We start from the raw sequence: 25,086 nt of genomic DNA, 5'->3' as shown, positions 1-25,086 counted from the left end.
CAGCGTTCGCCCAGACACTCCCCCGTTTCTCCAGCCACTCCCGCGTTTTTCCCAGAAACGGTAGCGTTTTTTCACACACTCCCATAAAATGCCCAGTTTCCGCCCAGAAGCACCCACTTCCTGTCAATCACATTACGATCACCAGAACGAAGAAAAAACCTCGTAATGCCGTGAGTAAAATTCCTAACTGCATAGCAAATTTACTTGGCGCAGTCGCACTGCGGACATTGCGCATGCGCATAAGCGACTAATCGCTCCGTTGCGAGAAAAAAATAACGAGCGAACAACTCGGAATGACCCCCGAAATACAGGAAATACGGGAAAGATGCCTTTGGAGACGTTTTCTTGGCAACGTCTTGTTTCATTCCTTACAGCGCTGTATAAAAAACGCAAGCTCTTACCATGGGCTCAGGTGTTTTGCAAACCAGGAGCTTATTGTGAACGCGATGTCCATTGAGGGGCCGCCATTCCGCAGCCGGAGATCATCGCTGGCAACCCCATTGAAGTTTCCGCAGGGCCCACATATATTTCCGGCTGTTTGTTTTTTGCCGATCAGTTTGATCTCGCCGCCGGCGTTCATCGTCACCGTGACCTGGTCCCGCAGCACAATAGTTACTGTATCTGCAGAAACCTCAATCTGTACAGAGCCACCTCCGAGGACACTTGGGGCGTGCAGCTCCCATCCGTTTAACTGGAGAGAACAAATGAGAATAATTCAACATATTGATATCATACACACATAATACCATTGTCTACTGCGTAATGTGCTGTTATACTGCGCACCCACAAATACTGCGCGCAGTCATTGTATACCGTATAATGTGCTGTTATACTGCGCACCCACAAATACTGCGCGCAGTCATTGTAAACCGTATAATGTGCTGTTATACTGCGCACCCACAAATACTGCGCACAGTCATGGTATACTGTATAATGTGCTGTTATACTGCGCACCCACAAATACTGCGCACAGTCATGGTATACTGTATAATGTGCTGTTATACTGCGCACCCACAAATACTGCGCGCAGTCATGGTATACTGTATAATGTGCTGTTATACTGCGCACCCACAAATACTGCGCGCAGTCATTGTATACCGTATAATGTGCTGTTATACTGCGCACCCACAAATACTGCGCACAGGCATTGTATACTGTATAATGTGCTGTTATACTGCGCACCCACAAATACTGCGCACAGTCATGGTATACTGTGTAATGTGCTGTTATACTGCGCACCCACAAATACTGCGCGCAGTCATTGTATACCGTATAATGTGCTGTTATACTGCGCACCCACAAATACTGCGCGCAGTCATTGTATACCGTATAATGTGCTGTTATACTGCGCACCCACAAATACTGCGCACAGGCATTGTATACTGTATAATGTGCTGTTATACTGCGCACCCACAAATACTGCGCACAGTCATGGTATACTGTGTAATGTGCTGTTATACTGCGCACCCACAAATACTACGCGCAGTCATTGTATACCGTATAATGTGCTGTTATACTGCGCACCCACGAATACTGCGCGCAGTCATTGTATACCGTATAATGTGCTGTTATACTGCGCACCCACAAATACTGCGCACAGGCATTGTATACTGTATAATGTGCTGTTATGCTGCGCACCCACAAATACTGCGCACAGTCATGGTATACTGTATAATGTGCTGTTATACTGCGCACCCACAAATACTGCGCACAGTCATTGTATACTGTATAATGTGCTGTTATACTGCGCACCCACAAATACTGCGCACAGTCATGGTATACTGTATAATGTGCTGTTATACTGCGCACCCACAAATACTGCGCACAGTCATGGTATACTGTATAATGTGCTGTTATACTGCGCACCCACAAATACTGCGCGCAGTCATGGTATACTGTATAATGTGCTGTTATACTGCGCACCAACAAATACTGCGCGCAGTCATTGTATACCGTATAATGTGCTGTTATACTGCGCACCCACAAATACTGCGCACAGTCATTGTATACTGTATAATGTGCTGTTATACTGCGCACCCACAAATACTGCGCACAGTCATGGTATACTGTATAATGTGCTGTTATACTGCGCACCCACAAATACTGCGCACAGTCATGGTATACTGTATAATGTGCTGTTATACTGCGCACCCACAAATACTGCGCACAGTCATGGTATACTGTATAATGTGCTGTTATACTGCGCACCCACAGATACTGCGCACAGTCATGGCATACTGTGTAATGTGCTGTTATACTGCGCACCCACAAATACTGCGCACAGTCATTGTCTACTGTATAATGTGCTGTTATACTGCGCACCCACAAATACTGCGCACAGTCATGGTATACTGTGTAATGTGCTGTTATACTGCGCACCCACAAATACTGCGAACAGTCATGGTATACTGTATAATGTGCTGTTATACTGCGCACCCACAGATACTGCGCACAGTCATGGCATACTGTGTAATGTGCTGTTATACTGCGCACCCACAAATACTGCGCACAGTCATTGTCTACTGTATAATGTGCTGTTATACTGCGCACCCACAAATACTGCGCACAGTCATGGTATACTGTGTAATGTGCTGTTATACTGCGCACCCACAAATACTGCGAACAGTCATGGTATACTGTATAATGTGCTGTTATACTGCGCACCCACAAATACTGCGCACAGTCATGGTATACTGTATAATGTGCTGTTATACTGCGCACCCACAAATACTGCGCACAGTCATTGTATACTGTATAATGTGCTGTTATACTGCGCACCCACAAATACTGCGCACAGTCATGGTATACTGTATAATGTGCTGTTATACTGCGCACCCACAAATACTGCGCACAGTCATGGTATACTGTATAATGTGCTGTTATACTGCGCACCCACAAATACTGCGCACAGTCATGGTATACTGTATAATGTGCTGTTATACTGCGCACCCACAAATACTGCGCACAGTCATGGTATACTGTGTAATGTGCTGTTATACTGCGCACCCACAAATACTGCGCACAGTCATTGTATACTGTATAATGTGCTGTTATACTGCGCACCCACAAATACTGCGCACAGTCATGGTATACTGTATAATGGGGGTAATTAATGCTGCATCACTGCAGCGGCAGCGATCGCAGTCTGAATTACTTTGTGGATTGTGGTCGCGCAGAGGCCACACTGCACGTGTGCACAGGGGTGCCGGAATGGTTTGTGGTGGGGTGGGGGCGGTGGTGGGGCATAGTAAAAATAGATTTTGGTGCTCCCCCCTTCCCCCTCCCCCGTTCCGACGCCACTGTGTGCGCACCCCAGGAGGCCAGTGAGATGCTATCAGCATAAAATATTGTCTTTTCCAGGAGGACTTAAGGTCCCAGCAAATCTAGCTGGTACTTGGAGAACCACAAGTGTCAGCATGCCGCTGGCATTTATAAGCTCCCTGTTAAATAAATACAAAAATAAAAACATGACAGCGAATGTTTTAATATTTTATAATGCAGCACCTTAACCTGGGGGCGGCGGCCTTTCAGCTTGTTTGCATGTCCGCCGCCCATCCTGGAATTCCCCACTGTTTTCTCTCTTCAGTAGCTCTTCTTGCTCCTCCTCTGCCATCGGACTAACACCTGCTGCCTCCTACTGGCTAATATTAGGCAGGCACAAGGGGGCAGGGTGATGACACAGTCAACCATGATTGGCTCACCGAAGCCATCTTGAATTTAAACAAAATGAGACAGCTGCGCCATTTTTGAAACCGGAAGCCACGCTCGCTGCTATTAAGCTTTCTGCTCGTTGTGAGCTCTTCACAGGTAAATTTTTCTGTCCCACCGCCTTGCTCTCCACCACCATACCCTCCCCTGAGTTCCGCAGCGGCAGCGGATGGTGGCAGGATCCCTCCGGATACACCACCGCCACTATGCTGATAGTGTGCTGGGGGTCCCAGCACCGGATATCTGTTATCTGCTCCGCTCTCCACAGCCTACACACCACAATATTGGTCGTCTGGTCAGCTGTCGGGTCTCCTGGTTCTTAAGCAGGTTTAAAAACCAGAAGATCCGACAGGAGACCAGGATCGGGTGTGAGGGTTGGTCGGCAGAAGATACACACTTGTCCAATGTTGGGCAAACCGGTCGGTCAGGAGGATTGGACAAGTGTGCACCCAGCTTAAGATCTTATCTAGAGTTTTCTTTAGATCTGTGAAGCGGTGCTGCTGATCCCTGGGGTCAGGAAGCCAGTACATATATTACACACAACACTACAGGTATGTTTATATACTGTATGTAAACCCCCCCCCCCCAACATTATGGTTGTCGACATTGTAAATATTGACTTAATGGGGCATATGTACTAAGGCGCAGGGTTAAAGAAGTAGGGATATTGTCCATAGCAACAAATCAGTTTGTCCGTTTCATTTATTTAGCACCTTGTAGAAGATAATAGAATCCAATTGCTTGATATGAGCAACATCTCCACTTCTATAAACCCGCCCCTTAGTAAATATTCCCCTATAACTGCATCTCCTCATCTACGTATGGAGTTTTCCAGCAATCTAATCAAGATTATTTAACCATGAGTGGTATTATAATTGTTTAGGTGGTAGTACGGACGGTGTATTGGTCAGCATTACTGCCTCACAGCACTGAGGTCATGGGTTCGATTCCCACCAAGGCTCCAACTGTGTGGAGTTTGTATGTTCTCCCCGTACTTGCGTGGGTTTCCTCCGGGTACTCCGGTTTCCTCCCACAGTCCAAAAATATACTGGTAGGTTAATTGTATCCCAAGAAAATTAACCCTAGCATGAATGTGATTGCGTGTATGTGAGATAGGGAATATAGAGTGTAAGCTCCACTGGGGCAGCAACTGATGTGAATGGACAAAAATATTCTCTGTAAAGCGCTGCGGAATATGTGTGCGCTATATAAATAACTGGTAATAATAATTAAGTTCTCTCATCTATTGATGCTACTATAACAAACATGAAAATCTCACCCAGACTTCCCGCTCTTTGTTGACGGATATCAGCCCCAGTGATGTGAGGATGTGCAGAGTTATTCCACTTTTAGACTTTCCGCTGCATTTTCTTACGTCGACGACAACCATAAAACGCTCTTTGTCGCTTGCGTTGCAAGATGACGACATCACGTACGACCCTTCATTTGGAAACATTCCAGACACCCCATCAAAAGTGGTGAAGTGATGGTCAGCTCTTAGGGTACACTGAGATTCCCTCGGCTGGCAACCGCGTAACCCTTCTCGGAGCTGGCACACCTCGCTGGCGGCACAACTGATATTGACGCATGACACAACACCCGACCGACAGGTACAACGCTGCCTGCAGTCCTCGGAAACCACAACTTCATTTGCCTGAAAATAAAAAAGATGCAGTATCAGCATTAAGAACACCCTGAATTTCTAGGAAGAATTCTTTATTTGATACAAAATGATGTAACACATTGGTGGTACTGGGGAGCGGGGACCTGTAGCGAGGGTCCTGGGACCCCGCAGAAGGTAGCTCCTTGGGCTGAAAGGAAGGACAGGAGGCAAAGTACTTATCTCTGCACCCTCTCAGATTCTGCACCCGGGGCGCATGCTCCCTTAGCCCCCCCCCCCCCCCCCTCAGTTGCGGCTATGCTACTGTACAGTGCACCCTCTAGTATAGTGGGCAAATTCCTCACGCTTTAAAATAATAATTGTCATATGAATGTGCTGACAAACAATCATTTTGGTATACTTCAGTCGTGACAATGATTAAACCATTTTTGGACTCACCTTCAAATATCTCCCTTCGAGGTTACATCCACAGTTATTCATGGTCACACACTTATCTCCGTCATATATATAACCAGGGTCACACTCACAGCCTTCAAAACATCTGTCGCTACAAGAGCTCGGTGCGAGGAGACCATTACAGGTGTAGTCGCAGGTCCGGGTACACAGCGCATAATGGCTCTTGGATGGACATGCAAGTGCTGCACAAAATTAAAATTATTATTATTATTATTATTTTAATAAGATGATAAGACAGATTACAAGTATTTGCATATTAAACATAACAATACTGCCATAAATAATTATGTTTTTCAAGCAGCGTGGTTATGTTTTATCATAATTCTATATTTTTCTCATTGTTGAGTTATAAGGTGTCACAGTAATACACAGCGCTGGATAATGGGATAAACAGGACATCTATAAAACTTGGATCATACAAGACAAATTAAATGCACAAAAGATAGGACTTGCCCTACTCGGGAGAAATTGTAATCTAGCACAGTGGTTCTCAAACTGTGTGCCGTGGCTTCCTGTGGTGCCTCAGGACACTTGCAGGGGTGCCCTGGGTTGTTTGTTGGTCAATGTAATAGGCAAAACCAACGCTGGTGGCTGCCAATCATAGCTTATGTGCCAATCAGAAGCAAATATTGTCCCTCACCACACAATAGAACCTAAGGATGACATGTAAACACAATTTACCTAATTTAATATTTCTTTCTAAATTTCTCAATAAAAAACTTTTGGCCTAGGGGTGCCGTGAAAAAAATTCTGATACTCTAGGGCGCCGTTTTTCAAAAAAGTTTGAGAACCACTGATCTAGCGGTTAAAAGTCACATCTGAGACATGATGAGCAAGTGTAGCTCAGAGATGTAGACCATTGTAGGCAGTGGAGGCATTGGTTGGTGACATCCAGTTCAGTAAACCTTCTCCTCTTGAGCACCAAAAGCGTGCACAACTGAAAAAGGGTGTGGCTTTGGGGAAGGGTATGGCTTTTTGGGAAACATGAATTTACTACAATATGAGGCGTGGCTTCGCAGGAGGGGCGTGACCTTGCAGGAAGCCCCCGTTACATCACTCCAGTGGCGTGCCCAGCACTCCTGGGATTCTGGGTTGCCCTTAGAGACTCTGGCTAAACTGCTAGCTCCTCCGCAGTGACAGGTGCCGGGCACTGCATGATAATGTCTCAATGTAGTACCCGGCTCCCTGTCACTGTAGAGGAGTGACACTTCTGGTTGGGAGGGTGTAGTAGAATGGTCAGTACAGGTGGAAGAGTGTAGAAACTACTGTAGTAAAGAAATGGGGGTCTAAAGAGTGCTTAAAGTATTTAAAGGGAGACTTATAATAGATTTCCAGACAGGAAAAGGTTACAGTAGACAATGTGGGAGATGATGCGAGATTGGATGAGAATTTTGGGTGGACCTTTGGTAAGAAAGGGTCATACAGATGTGTCCACTTACATCCTTGCTATTTTGCTAAATTTGGCACAACATGCAAAACACGGCTCAGCTGTTATTCACGAGTAGCGAGTGGATGGATTTTAACATCTTTGCGTGCCATAATAGAATATGTATAAAGTAATATATTAAAGAAGCAAATTAAGACAAATCACAAGGCATGGCTAAATCTCTGAGTGTATGGCATGCAAAACGATGCCATACATGGCAGGATATAGCAAAGATGTATGTGGACACATCTGTACCTTCATCATACTAAACTGGCAGGACTAATATCTCTGTGCATGAAAGGTTTATCTATTTTGTATTCTTAGAACCCTGGCTACAATGTATATAGGGCAGTAGTGTGAAATAGGAGTTTATATCATTGTTAGTAGATAGATGGAAACATTTCTAATATAGGGCCTAATTCAGACCTGATCATTGTTGTGCGAAATCGCATAGCGGGTAATTATCGAATGACTGTGCATGCGTATGGATCGTAATGCGCACACTGCGATAAAATCCTGTGTCTTTTTTGATCGCTAGTTGAATGCAGGCTGATTGAAAGGAAATTGACGTTTTTGGGTGGTAACTGTCCGTTTTCTGGAAGTGTCTGGAAAAACGCAGGCGTTCCCAAGCATTTTCAGGGCGGGTGTGTGACGTCAGCTCCGGCCCTTATCAGTCTGCTTGTATCGCACTGTAGGAATAGATCCTAGGCTACGCCCAAATGGGATTACTTAAAACTGCCCTAATAAAAAAACAACAGAAGCTACACAAAAATACATAAAAAGCAGCCTTTATCAAACTGGGTTCCGATAAGGATCCCATCAGTCAGGATCCCCGCAGACAAAATACTGATGCCAGAATCCCGACACTCATCGGAATGTCGGCACCGGCATCCCAGCTCGGATCACAAGCACGGCTCTGGAATCCTGAATGAGTGTTTGCCGGACCGCCAAAGAGGTAAGCCAGAAGGTTAGGTTAAATAAGGCTGAGGGGTGAGGGTTAGGCTCTGGGAAGGGAGGGTGGGGGGTGGGGCATTGGGGAAAGGTAAGTATACTTACCTTGACCCTGTCAGGATTCTCACCATCAGGACGCCGTGGTCTGTATTTTGATCGCTGTCATCCCAATACCGGCATTTCAGACCCAGCCCATCAAAACAATTTGTTATTCATTAAATATTTCTATAGAAACTTTCATCTACTTTTCGCTCATTTTAATTTTATCAATACATAGAAAATATTACTCTCAAACAGCAATGATAAGTTATGATGAGAAGAAATATACCACCCTTTAATGACTTATTTTATAATTTATCATAGATTTGTTCCCTTGAGAACTAAACTGCAGATTAATACCTATAAAAAAATGTTTTTGCAATATTACCACAGAAAAAAATAAAACACTAAAAATAAAACCTCACCCGAACATGGTTGAAATATTCATCACAACTGATTTATTCATTCATAATGAATTCAAGAATTAAAAGAGCATGACTTACGGCAACTGGCGTTATCTCTCCAGGCTCCGACGTTGGCTCCTTTTTCTTGGCATATTGCCATATAAGCTTGTAAGCTGGCACACACAGCAGCTCGTCCACCGCGGTTACCACAGCCATCAGATATGCAGCTGTTGGCATATCTCTCTGGAGGCACCAAGGCATGGCAGTCCTTGAATGGACCCCGAGGGTCTGTTAACAACCCACATTTGGTGGGAGAATTAGCCTCAGCGGATGCAGCTTGAGTACAGACTGGACAGTGGTCTCCTGTACATCCGCGACAATCCGAACCATCTCCAGCTACTGCCCAGGAGCCACCAAACACCGCCGGATCGGAGACAATGGTGCCGTTCGGAAGACGGAAGTCATCTTTAATGTTCTTATTGTAGTTTCCACAGAGCCCTTCAGTGATTCCAGCGTATGAACTGGGTACCCAGACTGAGACAGAGTACTGCCGGTCAAACATCACCTTAAAGCCAGCTTTAGTTTGAATGATAACATTATTCCCTTCTTCGTTTATCCAAAATTGACGATTTCGTTGCTGGCAGGGAAGGTTATATCTTTCACTGTTCAACTGAGAATAAAAAAAAAATTAGAAAACAGATCGGTGGTTACAATAACAGAAATATTCCACTGTTGTAATAATAATACATAGCGACAGCCATAGGTAGTTGTCACGAACAAATGACGTTAATATTTTCCTGAAATAATTGTTATGTCGTGCTCTTCTCTACGGATGGCAAGGTTCATCCCCAAGGATCCCTGGCAGTCCATGTTTTCCATATAACCTGTAGCTCTTTTAAACTGTGTCTGTAACTGAGGGGAAGATGTATTATAATGGCACAGATTGTGCCGGTATGGCTCATCCTGCTTCACTTCTTTACCAAGGTGAAGCAGGAAGAAGTATCGACAAGATAATGGAACATGTCGGCTGCCAGAGAAGGGGGTTTAATAAACTCCCCATTCCAGCAACCCCTGTCTGACCCCCCCACAGTGCTGATGCGCTGTGTCTCTCCTCCCGGCCGGGTCCACTGGTCATAAGCAAGATCTCGCAACCATCACAAGATCTCCCTTGCAGCCCGGATCCTGGCAGTTGCAGCAGCCACAGACAGTGGCTGTGACTGGGACAATGAATGACACCTGCAGCTAGGGCTGCCATCAGAAATTGTGGGGCCCAGAACTGACAAAATAGACTGCTCCACCCCTATGTGATGTCATACATTGTGACGTTACATATAGGTGGAGCGTTGCGGACCTACCGTTCCGGTTCAAAGAGAGCTGATATGCAGGGAAGGTTTGTTTTAAGAAGTCCTCCTGCGCATCAGACTGCTGTTGTTTCACAGCATGGTGCAGCTCTCCTGGTATTGGCAGTAAAAGCCAGGGGTGGGCCCCCCTCTCTGTAAGGGCCCAGGACACCAGTCCCCACAGTCCCCTACTGATGGCTGCCCTGCCTGCAGCTCTTGAAATTGATAGAACATCGGTGACCAATAAATTGGTCTTCCGATAATTGGAACATCAAGTCACCATGGCTTTGCATTTATTATTGACTGCTCTTCTCTTCCAGAGGCCATAATGTATATGCAGGGAGGCTAGGGGCTGCTTCCTCTACATTTCCTCTCTGCAGCTGCTAAGTGGGGGAGGTGCTGTCGGGCTGGCCAATCAGTAGTGATCGGCTGCACGAAAGGTACTGGGGAGAGAAAAAGGATACAGAGGGGTCGAGTGGTCCTTCTGACATTGTGGCTGCTGGAAGATTGTCTTCCAGCAGTCATCCAGCGTGCATTTCTAACTAGTTGTATCAGGTGCTACCATGCCAGGCAAGTGATTAATCCATCCAATAGAGGTGGACAAATGGAAGACCAACGAAAATCAATATATATGCATCCTAATTTACATAATTATTCTTTACTATACATTTACCAAAGACTTATTAACAAAGGAAAATATAAAAAATAAAAAGGTAAGCAAATCACTAATAAATCACCCACCACTATGCTCCAGGTTCTCTCTCTCTCCAAATGTATGATCTGGTCTCCAATGGTGACAGTGACTGATTTGATGACAGCAGAATTTCCATATGGTTCATAGTCTACCCTCACCAGAAAACTTGCTTGGCTTCCCTTAACCCTAACCAAGGCATAGGAGCACGTGCCCTGAAGGCCATAGTATACATTATCAAAGGAGACATGGTGGGGGTCACCCCATGTCACACATTGGCCAAACTCTTTGGCATGGCAGCCCAGGACACCATCCACTTCTTTGCATTCTTCGTTTGCTCCACAGGGGCTGCTCCGGCAGGTGGTGATGCCATTCTGCCCGCACGTACATTTCATTCGGCACAGGTTGTCGGTGTAGAATTCCTGCCCCAACTTGTAATATGTATTGTTCGTAACACAACCACATTGGGGAATAGGCACACAGTCCTGGCCACTGAGGATGAAGCCGTTATCACAGTAGCAGCCTTCAGTTTGGGATTTGACACAGTCTGGTGGAGCTTTGAGACCAAAACAGGTAGCCGGGCATCCATCGCCAAGGAGTTTATGGTGGCTTTTGGTGGGGCAGCCCTTTTCTGAAAACACAAAATAAGAATATTGGAGATAAATGTATCACAGAGGTGAGGAAACCAAAAAATTATATGTATTTTTGTTTTTTTACCATGAATGGAGTCTAAATCTTTCCTCATTTTTTCCCGTTCCCAAAGAGCTCATAATTGAGAACAGGATTTTAATAGTTTTGGTCTATTGCTTCCTTTTTGTCTATGAAGAGAAACTACTGCATCTCTACAGAGGTTGCTCCCTTCATAATTAATAATAAAAAGCTTCTTACCACAGAAAGATGGCGTCCTCCATTCCTTGACCACAGAGCCATTTCCTTGGCAATCGGAGACATAGGAATCAATGCTGCCACAGACAACAGATTGGTGACCATTGGAAGCACATGCATCAGATAAACAGTTATTAAAGTATGGAGTTGGGTCAATGGAAGCATAGCATTGGCTGAATGGACCACCAGGTTTGGTGAGAAGTCCACAAAATCGGTCATTTTTGTAAGTTTCCATTTCTTTCTCATTGCACTTTTTACAGTCTGAGCATTTATCCGTGCATCCCTTTACTCCCCCCACCTTCCAGTGGTCTCCAAATTGTTCTGGAGTTTTGGCTGTTGCTCCTCCACCCATGGTGAAGTCATCAGATGGATTTTTATTATTGTTGCCACACAAACCATTGACGGCTCCCTTGTAAGTACTTGGCATTGCCACTCGTACATGGTTCCATCCATCAAAACTCACTGATAGACCAAAATCTGTCCTCATAATCACATTATTTCCTGACAAATAAACTGAGACCAAGTTCACATTTTTTCCTGGCAAATGAGTTGGCTGAAGATAAAAAGGCAAGCTTGTCCCTACTTCATCAACCTGATCAGAAGAAAGGCATATTAATTCAGACAGAGAAAAATAAAAAGGGGTACATCACAGCGTATAAAATATTTCAATTCATAAATCCCTTTTTACGAAGCACAACACAAACACATATGAAATAATGAAAAATAGTGAGATGATTATCTTTCATGATAAAACAATATTTCACTTAATTCACTAATCCACTGTATGGAGTATGTTTTGTGCCATGCCCAGCTTCAACGTGTTTCATCAAACCTGAATTTTGTCAGGATGTTGGGTCAACCTCAAATGAAAAAAAAAATATATACTGTAGAAACCAAACTGCTGTAGAATCAGTGGAGTGAGAGGTGAGTTTAAGAAACACAATCACTGAAAAAATCAGTAATAAATAATCAGAATGTTTGGGTGAAAGGGATATACTGTACAATAATTTAAGTATTCTCATACATCAAACAGCAAACTACTATCAGTAAAAAGCACTTTACATCTTCTAATATATTCATGAAGCAGTGAAAAGTTTGAAGAAGAGAGCCAGTAGAGAAGTTGGCCATGGCAACCAATCAGCTGCTACGAATAATTGAATAGAATGAAGTTTATAAATGTTACCTCAACACTGATAGGTTGCCATGGGCAACTTCTCAACTGGCTCACTTCTCCACACTTTTCACTGCTTCATGAATAGACCCCATAGTCTTTAGCCTGGAACACCTTCACATTTGCCTATCTGCTCTCTGGTCATTTGCTGTATCTGATACAGTGTACTCATCCCTACTGCAACATGGTCACAGGAAGTTATGATGTCTACAGTATTTCTGTACCTTGATCTGCTGGGGGGAGTCTCTGCTCATGGTTATTGTTTTTTTGTAGACCTTCAATGTCACATCTTTTATGAAGGATATGGCCTTGTTTCCCCGCCATTCCTTCTGTATACTGACTGTGAAGGGCGTCAGAGATTGGTTATTTGGTATCATGTTCACCATCTCATAGATACAGGTGCCCACATGTGAAAACCACTTATTATCAAATGTCTTGTAATGATCCCCAGTAGCAGTGCAAGTGGAGTTCTTGGTAGGATAGCATCCCCGGATCCCGTTGGCCACCATGCACTTCTCACTGTCTTTGCAGCTTGCCGATTGGCAGGTCACTTTTCCCAGGAGTGGGTCGCATTTGCAAACCCTAGTACACTTCTCATCATACCAGGACTGGTTAGGCTCGTAGTAGCGTCCGTTCTGTTGGCAGCCGCAGTTTGAGATGGGGACACACTTGTTCACACTGAGGACCATGTTGTGATTGCACTCACACGTCTCTACACAATGCTTTGTGCAATTTGCTGGGGCATCTCTGTTGGAGCAATAGGCTGGGCAGGCATTTCCACAGGCGTTATAGTGACTGTTCTTATCTTCACATATCTTGGCTGAAAGGAGTACAACAAAATGAATATTAAGCAACTGCATAATATGATGTATAACTAAAAAAAATGTTGCATTGCTCATTCTCTTATTTTTCATTTATATGTTTATTGTGTCCCACTATACATGTCTACAGTATTTGAACCATCTCAGGCCTTTCACTTCTCGGGATTACTAAAAAAGTTATATCGGACTATTGCAGTCTCAGTACAAAATGGGAGACTGAAATGTTTGTCAAATCTGACAAGTGTACAGCAGTGGTTCTCAAACTCAGTCCTCAGGACCCCACACAGTTCATGTTTTCCAGGTCACCCAGCAGGTGCACAGGTGTTTTCATTACTCAATGATACGTTTTAAAAGATCCACAGGTGATGCTAATTATTTCACTTGTGATTCTGTGAGGAGACCTGGAAAATTAGAACTGTTTGAGGTCCTGAGGACCGAGTTTCAGAATCTGTGATCTACAGTATATACGCATCCTACAGTATATGACTTATGAAACAAAGGCTATCCAACCATCGATGAACAACAAGATCAGTCAAAATTGTTTGGTAACTTTATCTAAATGTGTGGTATATATTAACTATCTTAACATTATTTTACTTTATATTGTGTTGCAATCTTTTCTCTTAAAGTTAGTGTTGTTTCTGGTTAAAAAAGTCCTATAGTTTAGGTTTCTTGATCTCTGGCATCAGTCTAAGTTGTGTAACTTTATTGCCCCCTAAAAACCATCAAGACTGATGGTATATGACAGTGTAGTACACTTTTCTCTTAGGGTTGTAGTAGCATCATGCTTAATATAATTTTTTCCAAAATGTACATTTAGGTTCGAAAGGTAAATGCATTAATTCTTACGGCAACCAGATGGCGTCCTCCAATCGTAAAGTTTAGCTCCTTGTCCTTGGCAAGTGATTGCATACGTCTCTAGTACTTGACAAAGAATATTTTTAGCACCATCACTCATACAGACATCAAAGAGACAGGAGTCAAAGAAAGATCTGGGGTCGACTTTTGAGGTACACTCTCTGAATGGTCCATCCTTTTTAAAAATGAGACCACAGTTATTATTGCTGGCAAACTGCTGCTTCTTGCTTTCTTCGCAGGTCGGACATTTGCCTGGACAATGGTCAAAACAGAACGGGTCTCGGTCGTAAACTTTCCACAATCCTGCCCAGTCTACAGTGGAGTTCACTAGATTTCCATTTGGTGCTCTTTGATCATCTTTTGGATCTTGGTTGAAGTTCCCACAGAGTCCAGATACCGAGTTATAGTAGCTGCTGGGCACGGTTACGGTAGTGTGCCAGTTCCAATCAAAAGTGAATACCAAACCACCTTCAGCTTCTACAATGGCGGTCAGACCACTTTGAGTCACTTTGAGTTTGCCGTTGGCTAGGCTGACTGGAAGATTTGTTAATTCATCATTGACCTGTGCAGAAAAAAAATATACATGTTTTATCTATCTAAAGCCAGACAAAACTTCAATAGTCTATTAAAATAAATGTTACAATGCTTAATGTATTATGCTGTTTGCAAGAAGATGTTGTCTTTGGAGTGAAATAGCCACAGGCATGCTAAGTAAATGTATCAAACAAATGTAGCTTTTACACTTTTAGTAATATAAATTACCATTATTTCTGTACTGCCTACATATTTTGCAAAACATTTTAGATTTTTTTCCAGTCGTTGTCCTAGTAGAGCCTACAATCTACAGTCCCCATCATTTGACCTCACATAACAGCAGGGCTAATTTGTCAGGGGCCAATTAATTGAATTCTCTGTATGTATCTCTATCTATCTATCTATCTATCTATCTATCTATCTATCTATCTATCTATCAATCAATCTATCTATCTACACAGTGGTTGCTTATTGTCATATTCACCAGTGCGTAATTGGCACCAGAAGTAGAGAACCCGCATGTGATCCACAGCCATACACAATTTGAAAATGTGTATTTTACATACAAACAAGACACTTACATCCAACAATATGTAAAAAATCCAACAATATGTCATCCCTGATATGAAGTATACAAAAAAATTATATAAAACTGATTGATAATTTCTAGCAATAACCTTTTTTGGGTAATTTACATGTAACACATTAGCGCTACTTACTCGTATTTGAGGAAATTCTCCAACATTAATTTTGATGTCGTTGGAATACATGTTAATTTCTGTGCTCCTGACAAATGAGGAGGCTTGGGTTGCCCTGTTATCATTTTTTATGGTGATCTGGAATGGTTCCAGGGTGGGATCTTTACCGGTGTATTTAGCAAGGATGTAGCTGCAGGTGCCTTGGAAGTCAAAGTCAAGACCATCAAAGGAGTGGAAATGGGGGTCACCCCATGCCCAACACAAGCCGCTGAAGTCTGGCACACAAACGGCTTTGTCATTTTGAACTTTGCAGCTCTCCTTGGCACGGCAGGTCTTGTATCTACAGGGGTCTGAAATGAAATTTTAAAACACAGTTAATCTGCAATAAACAATCCTGTGTTTCATATGTAAAAAAAAAAACAAAGAAAATACTGATCCTGGGATCAGCCCGGTGACCGAGGAAGAGGGGGGGGGGTCAAAGAGGACAACCTCAAGGGTCATTGGGACCCCACGGATCCATTACAGAAAATGTGGGGTTGTAGCACCTATTACTACTTTTCAAAATGATCGCCTAAATGTCCGCCTACCAATTACTTAAATTAATTTTGACCCTGGCTGCACGACCTCCCCCTCCATACACTGACAAATGGTCTTGCCCAGAGGTGACACTGTGCCAGCCCTTCCCACCCTGTCTCTTGCACTGCCACCGAGGAGCAGACACCAGTTGTCTGTGCCCAGCCGGCCACCAGCGCCGGGCACAAGGAAAGTCCCTCCAGACAACACAAACACCCTACCTGTGGTGAGTCCCTCCAGGGCACCTTCACCCCTGTGTTTATGTCTGGGGTATATATTACATATTATATATATATATATATATGTGGTCCCCAGAGATGTCAGTTCACCAGGCCCCAAGATGTCTGTTGTTGGACCTTCCTGGAATACAGACATCATTTGCATGTTCACAAATGTCAGGGCGGTTTCAGTGCTCCAGTCCGTCCCTGGGCGGAACACATGGTTCAGGTTAGTGGCAATGTCTGTGGCTCCCTGAACAGGGCTATTTGGCGCGATTTGAGGATAGGTGTATGTGGACACATCTGTATTCCCATTGCTAAGTAAATGTTCTGCACTCACCCTTGTTGACACACATCCTCACACCATCCCGCAGCTGGCATCTCTCATCCTGAGCACAGCGGGTGCTACGGCAGCTCACGCTGGGGCCAAGATTACATGTGCACTCTTGGCTGCAGTCAGCACTCAGCACCGATTCATTATACTGTAACACAGGACCAAGATGTTTCATATATACTGTATAATACCCTTGTTATTAGTACTTCACTGCACTAACAATACAGATTATATAATACATATTCAATCCATAACCGCAACCCTAAATATGCGAAAATGCTTTTACATGTTTGCCGGGGTATGGGGAGAGCCTGGCATGTGGGGCGGACTTGCTCCGTGCTCGGCATCCCCCTGCATGTCAGTGTAATGTATTGTAGATGTGCAATTTGTTGCACATCTACGATCCATGCTGAATTAGGCCCTGACTCCTCAATTATTTTAGTTTAGTTTTATTATTATGGGGTGTTTTATTCCTAATTTTCTGTCTCTTAAGAGAGCATTAAATGCAATTTAAGCATTCTCTGATGAAGTCAATGGGTGTTTTACGAAACGCGTTAAATTTACTGCTTTGGTTATTTGAATTACCTGGAGAGCTACTATTACTCTATTAATAATTAAAACATTTGGAAAAAACCTTGTGAACAACTCTAATTTATTCAAAGTGGAGATAACACTCCAGCCAAGAACCCTATGTAGATCGTATACCTCTGCAATGACTATGTTATATTGTTTTAGCCTCAGACTGTTTTTTAGGTTATCTCTTTGTTTCAAGTCATCTAAAATGTTGGTGTAATTTCATCTTTTCCTAGGAAACTGTCCTTGTGGTATACTTGCTATCCAGTGGTGATTACTAATAGCCAGAATATAACATAATAATATTCTTCTACTTTCTTGTAGTGTGATTTGGTTTCTATCATTGAATCTCTGATATAAAGTATATCTTTCAGTATACAAATTACATAATTCCTTTGCTATAGTTAGATGTGAACCTTAAGTTATGATCATTGGAAATGAGGTATGTGAGAAATTGTGTCAAGTATGTCTCATCTCCTTGTCCTATGAATAATATATCATCAATATATTGTCTCCTGTGAACCGAGATTGCCCCTTGGTTCTCTGGAGATGATACTCTACATAGATGATTACCTTCAGGTTCACAAATAACTTACACACCTGCAAACAAGACCAAGGGTTAGGTAGGAAGACAGAGTAACACAAGGGCTGGATTGATAAGCAGACAGCAGAAATGCCCTCTATCTTTTTTCAACCACAAGTCCCCACAATGATCACTCATCTGTCATTCACTGCTTTGGCAAGTGGCAAGACAGCAGCAGAGACGTGTAGTAAGGTCTATGGCTGGGGAGGCACTGACTAGTATCCGAGCCAGATTTACACACATACTGTATATTTTATTTGGGGGTGAGTTTTGACTATACAAATTATTAGGTTAATACAAAGATGATATGTATAATACTAATATGATATTTCTAAATTAAAATGTCTTATTGGTATTATTCTAATTATTTTTATATACAACACTTTGGCAGTGTGACAAGTGAGGCTCTACCTCCCCTGCCTCTCCTGATGACACGTCACTGGATAGCAGTGCCCCGTGGTATGATACTCCATCTGTCTTCACCCTATCTAGTAGAAAATGGTCACAGTATGTTGGATTTTTATGTTGGATAGCCCACAGTACAGCTTATGTACTTAAACTCACTGTCACTTATGAAAAGAAAGTGCAATACAGCAATGCACCCCTATGTAGCATTACAGCACACTGTACAAATATTCTCCATATTAAAGCATCACAAAATAAATCACTTAATAAATGCATCATAAACCCATTAACAGTGGGTTTATGATTCAGAAAGAAAATATCTAACAAAATCTAATGGAGATGCAGTTAAACTAACTCAAACAAGTATATCATTCACTTAAAGATTGTTATCTTGGGATAAGTATTATTATATTTATGTTTAGGTATAATATACACAATATATTTGAATGTACAATTTACTTACCCTTAAATACCTTCCGTTGTGGTCGCATCCACATTTATCCATTGTGACACACTTGTCCCCATCGAATATGTAACCAGTGTCGCACTCACAGCCTTCGAAACATCTGCCTGTACAAGAGCTCGGTGTGGTGAGACCATTGCAGGTTTCTAGGCAGGTCCGGGTACACAGCGCGTAATGGCTGTGGGCCTGACAGGCAAGCGCTGCAGAAAAATATAATGAGAATATTGTGATGGCTGTTTTGCATGATGCTGTATGTAAGAAGTGCAGAACAGTCTCCTCCTTCCATGCGCCAGTGTCTTAGAATTTGTGCATTTAGTGATTGACCTGTCAAACTGTAAGAACCCTTTCAGACCGAAACCCTGGATCTATGAAATCATCTGCAAGGGCCAATGAGCTACCACTCCATAGGGGTTGAACTTAACCCGAACCAACTGGGTAGGTAACAGGGTTGGATTCCCGGGGTCACTGGACCCAGGTTAACCCTTTCACACAGAGCTGCAACACAGGTTAACACGGCAATGACCTGGGTTTTTGTGGTGGTGTGAAAGCGGTACAAGTGTTGTGTACCATAGTTCCTTAAATATATTATTGCTATAAGTCCCCATAACAGGCATCTACTTATGTGTATACTTTTTTATTTAATGATATTCATGAAGAGAAGCCTTTGCCTTGGCCAGCCATTGGTTACATTACTTTGCTCACAATGGGCCTCATTCTGAGTAAGATGCAAAGTGGCTGTTTTTGTTGGATGCTACAAACCATGGATCCAATTGCGCAAGCCGAAAAGTATGGAGAGGGATCATTCAGATCCCTCTCCAGATAATTTTTTGCCATTGCCATCTATTGTTGGGGGGCACAAGCTATGGAATGTAATGCTTTTTGGTGCTTGCTCCATGTGGGTATATGGCAGGCACATCGGACTCTACGGGACTGCTATGCGACAGGACAGCAGCTAATATATCTAATATGTTCTGCATCCAATTGTAATACATATGGGGATCAATATCTACCACAGAGTATTTACCACATTGTTACTTTTATACATCCCTGCTGTGGTGAAGGTTTACCGTGACTGGACAAATGGCACCTTAGCGAATAACCAACGTGGAAACTGTAGCGCACCACGTGCCATTGATGTGAGAGGTGAATGTCGGCTAGGAAGGTGCGTGAGAGGTGACCGACTTGCTACAGTGGAGAAGATCACCGTCAAAATGAACCTGGGGTCTACCAGACGTGTGTCTGATATATGACAGATCAGCCCGTCTAGCTGCTGTCCATGCTGCACATGGCGGTTACCATGGCTACTTGCAGGAGGTCATAATAATGTGACGGTGAGTGTTGCATACATAAGAACATGTTATGTGAAAGTCTCTGTGAGTCAAGGTCTATGCATCATATTTTTGGGATAATTTGCAATTCTCAAAAACAATAACTTTAAATGAAAAGCTTACGGCAGCTGGCAATCTCTCTCCAGGATCCAATCGTGACGCCTTTTTCTTGACATAATGCTGTATACGCTTGTAGGCTGGCACACAGAGTGCCATGCCGATCACTTCCAGCGCAAACATCAGACGCACAGCTACTGGCATATGTATCTGGGGGCACTAGAGCATGGCAGCTCTTGAATGGACCACGGGGGTCTTTTATCATCCCACATTTGGTAGGTGAATTAGCCTCAGCAGATGCAGCTTTATCACAGGTTGGACACTCATCTCCAGTACATCCTTTGCAACGTGACCCATCTCCAGCTACTGCCCAGGAGCCACCAAACACTGCCGGATCGGTGACAATGGTGCCATTCGGAAGGCGGAAGTCATCTTTCTTGTTTTTATTGTAGTTTCCACAGAGCCCTTCAGTGATTCCAGCGTATGTGCTTGGCACCCAAACTGAGACACAGTACTGCCGGTCAGACATCACCTTGAAGCCATCCTTTGCCTGAATAATAACATGATTCCCTTCTTCATTTATCCAAAATTGTCGATTTTGGGACTGGTAGGGAAGGTTGTATCTTTCTTCGTTCACCTGCGATTGAACAAACAAAAGCAGAAAACCTATTATACAGGACCATTACAAAAACAATAGTCAATGACAGTTATAAATAAGACATGAAACCCAATGGTATTTGTAAATTCCTAAAATAAAAGTTGCATGTTACTACCGCCAGCGATGCACAAAGCCTGTAGACTTACAAACCTCACACAGACAATTGGAGATCAATGACTGACGGAAGTAACTATTTTCCTAATCCAACCTTGATTTAAGATTCCAGAACAATCATTTCTTAATGTACCCACATTGTAGACCCTGTGGGTAGGCATTCTGACTGCCGACATTTTGAGAGCTCGGCATTCCAGTGTCGGCATGGTGACCGCCAGGATCCCAAGCGCCGGTGACATGACCGCATTCCCTCCTGAATACACTTCTATGTAAATGTATACTGTGACTAGGAAGACATGGCGGTAAGGGTGTGCCCATAAGTAACCATGAGAAAAAATAGCAAGGCTGAAAACATCATTGTATTTATTAAGCATTTACCACTTTGGTGATATTTAACAATGTATGCTCATTTATTAGTATGAATCAAGTAAAGTGAAAAAAATTAAATAAATATAAAGGGTTGCCAACCACTCACCACTATGCTCCATGTTCTCGCTCTCTCCAAGCGTAAGACATGGTCTCCAATGGTGACGGTGACCGATTTGGTGACTGCAGAATGTCCATACGGTTCTTTGTCTACTGTCACCATATAATTTCCATAGTGTCCCTTAAGCCTAACAAGGGTAGAGGGGCAGGTGGTCTGTAGGTCATAGTATACATTATCAAATGAGGTGATGTGGGGGTCACCCCATGCCACACATTGGCCAAACTCTTTGGCATGACAGCCCAGGACACCATCCACCACTTTGCATTCTTCGTTTGCTCCACAGGGGCTGCTCCGGCAGGTGGTGATGCCATTCTGCCCGCACGTACACTTCATCTGGCACAGATTGTCGGTGTAGAATTCCTGCCCCAACTTGTAATATGTATTGCTCATAACACAACCACATTGGGGAATGGGCACACAGTCCTGGCCACTGAGGATGAAGCCGTTATCACAGTAACAGCCTTCAGTTTGGGATTTGACACAGGTTGGTGGAGCTGTGAGACCAAAACAGGTTGCCGGGCATCCATTACCATGTAAATCATAGTGGCTTTTGGAGGGGCAGACCTTTTCTGTGAACACAAAACAAACATTATTGGAGATTAATATATCATAGATTCTTATAAGAGAGTAAACAACAAATTATATGTATTTTTTCACCATAAATGCATTGGAGAGCTGGGCACTACTGCATCTTCTGTTTAGTAAAGCCGGCCAGGCACCCTTTACCAAAATGGCTGCCGGAGTGTCACTGCACATGTGCTACCCCATGTGTTGTGTGTTGCAGTACTGCACAGAAGCTCAGGAGCTAGCTGCTCTGTATGAGTACCTGCTGTTTACCACAGTTGGGTGGTCCTACCGTCACTATACCAATTACCACTGTCACTACTGTTTCTGCTGTTCCACAATAAACCTGCAAACCTGGCTAAGGATCACAGTGTGACCTAACTCCATTATCCAATTCCACTGGTGTCTGTTATTATTAACCTCCTAGGTCAATAGTCTGTATTTTTCCTCATTTTATTTGTTCCCCTGTTCCCCAAGAAACTTAATTGAGAACAGGATTTTAATTAAAGTAAGCAAAATAGTTTTGGTCTATAGCTGTCTTATTGTCTATGAGGAGAAACTATTGCATCTGTGCTGAAGTTGTTCCCTTAATTACTGTATGTATTAATAATAAAAAGCTTCTTACCACAGAAAGATGGCGTCCTCCATTCCTTGATCACAGAGCCGTTTCCTTGGCAATCAGAGACATAGGAATCAATATTCTCACAGACAACAGATTGGTGGCCCTTGAAGGCACATGCGTCAGATACACATTTGTCAAAGTATGGAGTTGGGTCAATGGAAGCATAGCATTGGCTGAATGGACCAGCAGGTTTGGTAAGAAGTCCACAAAACCGGTCATTTTTGTAAGGTTCCATTTCTTTCTCATTGCACTTTTTACAGTCTGAGCATTTATTCGCGCATCCCTCTACTCCTCCCACCTTCCAGTGGTCTCCAAATTGTTCTGGAGTTTTGGCTGTTACTCCTCCACCCATGGTGAAGTCATCAGAGGGATCTCCATTATTGTTGCCACACAAACCATTGACGGCTCCCTTGTAAGTACTTGGCAATACCACTCGTACATGGTTCCATCCATCAAAACCCACTGATAGACCAAAACCTGTCTTGATAAGCACACCGCTTACTGACCAGTAAATCATGATCTTTCTTAGCTCATAATAAAAAGGCAAGCTTGTCAAGATACCATCAACCTGGTAAGAGGAAAGGCATATTAATACAGGAAAAGTTGTGAGCGTTTGTTTGTATTTGTCAAATATAATATAGTGACAAAACAACTACAAAACTGAAAGTGCATTTATACTACACGGTCAAGTCACATTATTATGACCACCAGCTAATAACCGCTGCGTGCAGCACAGACAGAAGCTAGACAGGCTGAACGATCATTTTAGACACATGTCTAGTAGCCCACAGGTTCTTTTTAACTGTGAGCTGTTCCACTGTAGCGTGTCGGTTGGCCATCACGCACCTTCGTAGCCGACGTTCACCTCTCATATCAATGACACGTGGTGCTCCGCAGTTTCCACGTCGGTTATTCGCAATGGTGTCATTTGTCCAGTCACAATACACCTTCACCACAGCAGCACGCGGACAGGTCACACACTGCGCTGTGTCAGAAATACCGCCACCCTAGGCCCGAAAGCCGATAATCATCCCTACTGCAATTCAGATAAATTGCCCCTTTTACCCATGACAGCAACGAGTGATATGTGTGCAGACGGCCTATCACACACCTTATATACCCACCAAGCCAGCGCACGTCACATGACATACTTCATGGTCTACGCAGTGCCAGGGTCAAATGTAGGAGGAGGTGGTCATAATAATGTGACTCCACCATGTATTACCGTTATCTAGTACAGAATTTTATATATAAGCGTGTAGGAAAGTGTAGTAGATTTAAGAATTTAATAAAGTATTATACAGGTTGAGTATCCCATATCCATATATTCCGAAATACGGAATATTCCGAAATACGGACTTTTTTGAGTGAGAGTGAGATAGTGAAACCTTTGTTTTTTGATGGCTCAATGTACACAAACTTTGTTTAATACACAAAGTTATTAATAATATTATATTAAATGACCTTCAGGCTGTGTGTACAAGGTGTATATGAAACATAAATGAATTGTGTGAATGTAGATACACTTTGTTTAATGCACAAAGTTATAAAAAATATTGGCTAAAATGACCTTCAGGCTGTGTGTATAAGGTGTATATGTAACATAAATGCATTCTGTGCTTAGATTTAGGTCCCATCACCATGATATCTCATTATGGAATGCAATTATTCCAAAATACGGAAAAATCCGTTATCCAAAATACCTCTGGTCCCAAGCATTTTGGATAAGGGATACTCAACCTGTATATTGTATTTTTACATTTGTTTAAACATTAATTCCAGCAGTATTCAGATGTCTATGTAATCAAGGTTGTTGCCAATGACTGTCAGGTGTCTTCCAGCTGTGGTACTCTTTATCATTGGGTCCAAGCCTCTGACTCTCATCTAAGCTGATTCATAGGGGAGTCATTAGATAACAAAACCTGTGGAGAGGGGCTATGGAATGGGGCATGTGCAGTGGGCCAGATGGGAGAAGGGCTTGGTTCCGTATACATGTACAGAATACTGTATATTGAAACCAAGTGCATTTTCCACAGTCATATAGAGGATTATGTAACAGGTTCCGATATTTAGGAAACTGCACCATTCTGGCATGTATCATGTGATTTGGCAAGTCTATTTAAAGTGGCAATTACTTTAGGGCAAAACAGCCTTTAAAGCTTTAGGATTACCTGAGCAAGGGCAGTTGGACTTAATCCCCTGCTGTAATGACTTAATCCCCTGCTGTATTGTTCTCTGTATTGTATTGCAGCTGAGAACAATAGATGAAAGGCTCATGCTAATAAACCTTGGTGCACCTAGGTGCAGCAGAGAAGCCTAGATGAGCGTGGCTCCATCTGTATGTGACCGGCGCACAAACCCGACAGTCGGAATGCCGACAAAAAGGGACTATTCCCACTCGTGGGTGTCTACAACACCCATACAGTGGGAATAGAGCCTGTGTTGATGGCAGCTCACCACCGAGCCTGCAAGGGTCTTCATTGCGCTCGTCCCCCCCCTCCCCC

The 25,086-nt window shown here is 43.2% G+C and overlaps 1 protein-coding gene across 1 annotated transcript in view; it reads right to left on the bottom strand.

Moving 5' to 3' along the window:
- Window positions 1-25,086, bottom strand: part of FCGBP (Fc gamma binding protein) — a 98,049-nt gene that overhangs the window by 3,635 nt on the left and 69,328 nt on the right. Inside the window, exons 24-37 of the mRNA XM_063942205.1 lie at window positions 22,586-23,150; window positions 21,385-21,965; window positions 20,204-20,774; window positions 18,753-18,952; window positions 16,735-16,876; window positions 15,625-15,953; window positions 14,363-14,933; window positions 12,917-13,512; window positions 11,525-12,113; window positions 10,687-11,267; window positions 8,705-9,275; window positions 5,768-5,967; window positions 4,988-5,362; window positions 402-691 (exon numbers count right to left, since the gene is read on the bottom strand). Of these exons, the coding sequence (XP_063798275.1) occupies window positions 402-691; window positions 4,988-5,362; window positions 5,768-5,967; window positions 8,705-9,275; window positions 10,687-11,267; window positions 11,525-12,113; window positions 12,917-13,512; window positions 14,363-14,933; window positions 15,625-15,953; window positions 16,735-16,876; window positions 18,753-18,952; window positions 20,204-20,774; window positions 21,385-21,965; window positions 22,586-23,150 (6,161 nt within the window). The remainder of the gene's footprint in view (window positions 1-401; window positions 692-4,987; window positions 5,363-5,767; window positions 5,968-8,704; window positions 9,276-10,686; window positions 11,268-11,524; window positions 12,114-12,916; window positions 13,513-14,362; window positions 14,934-15,624; window positions 15,954-16,734; window positions 16,877-18,752; window positions 18,953-20,203; window positions 20,775-21,384; window positions 21,966-22,585; window positions 23,151-25,086) is intronic.

Source organism: Pseudophryne corroboree, chromosome 10, assembly GCF_028390025.1.
Source record: "Pseudophryne corroboree isolate aPseCor3 chromosome 10, aPseCor3.hap2, whole genome shotgun sequence".
Lineage (NCBI taxonomy): Eukaryota > Metazoa > Chordata > Amphibia > Anura > Myobatrachidae > Pseudophryne > Pseudophryne corroboree.
The sequence above is the reverse complement of the archived record's forward strand: the minus strand, read 5'-3'. Positions and strand labels throughout refer to the sequence as shown.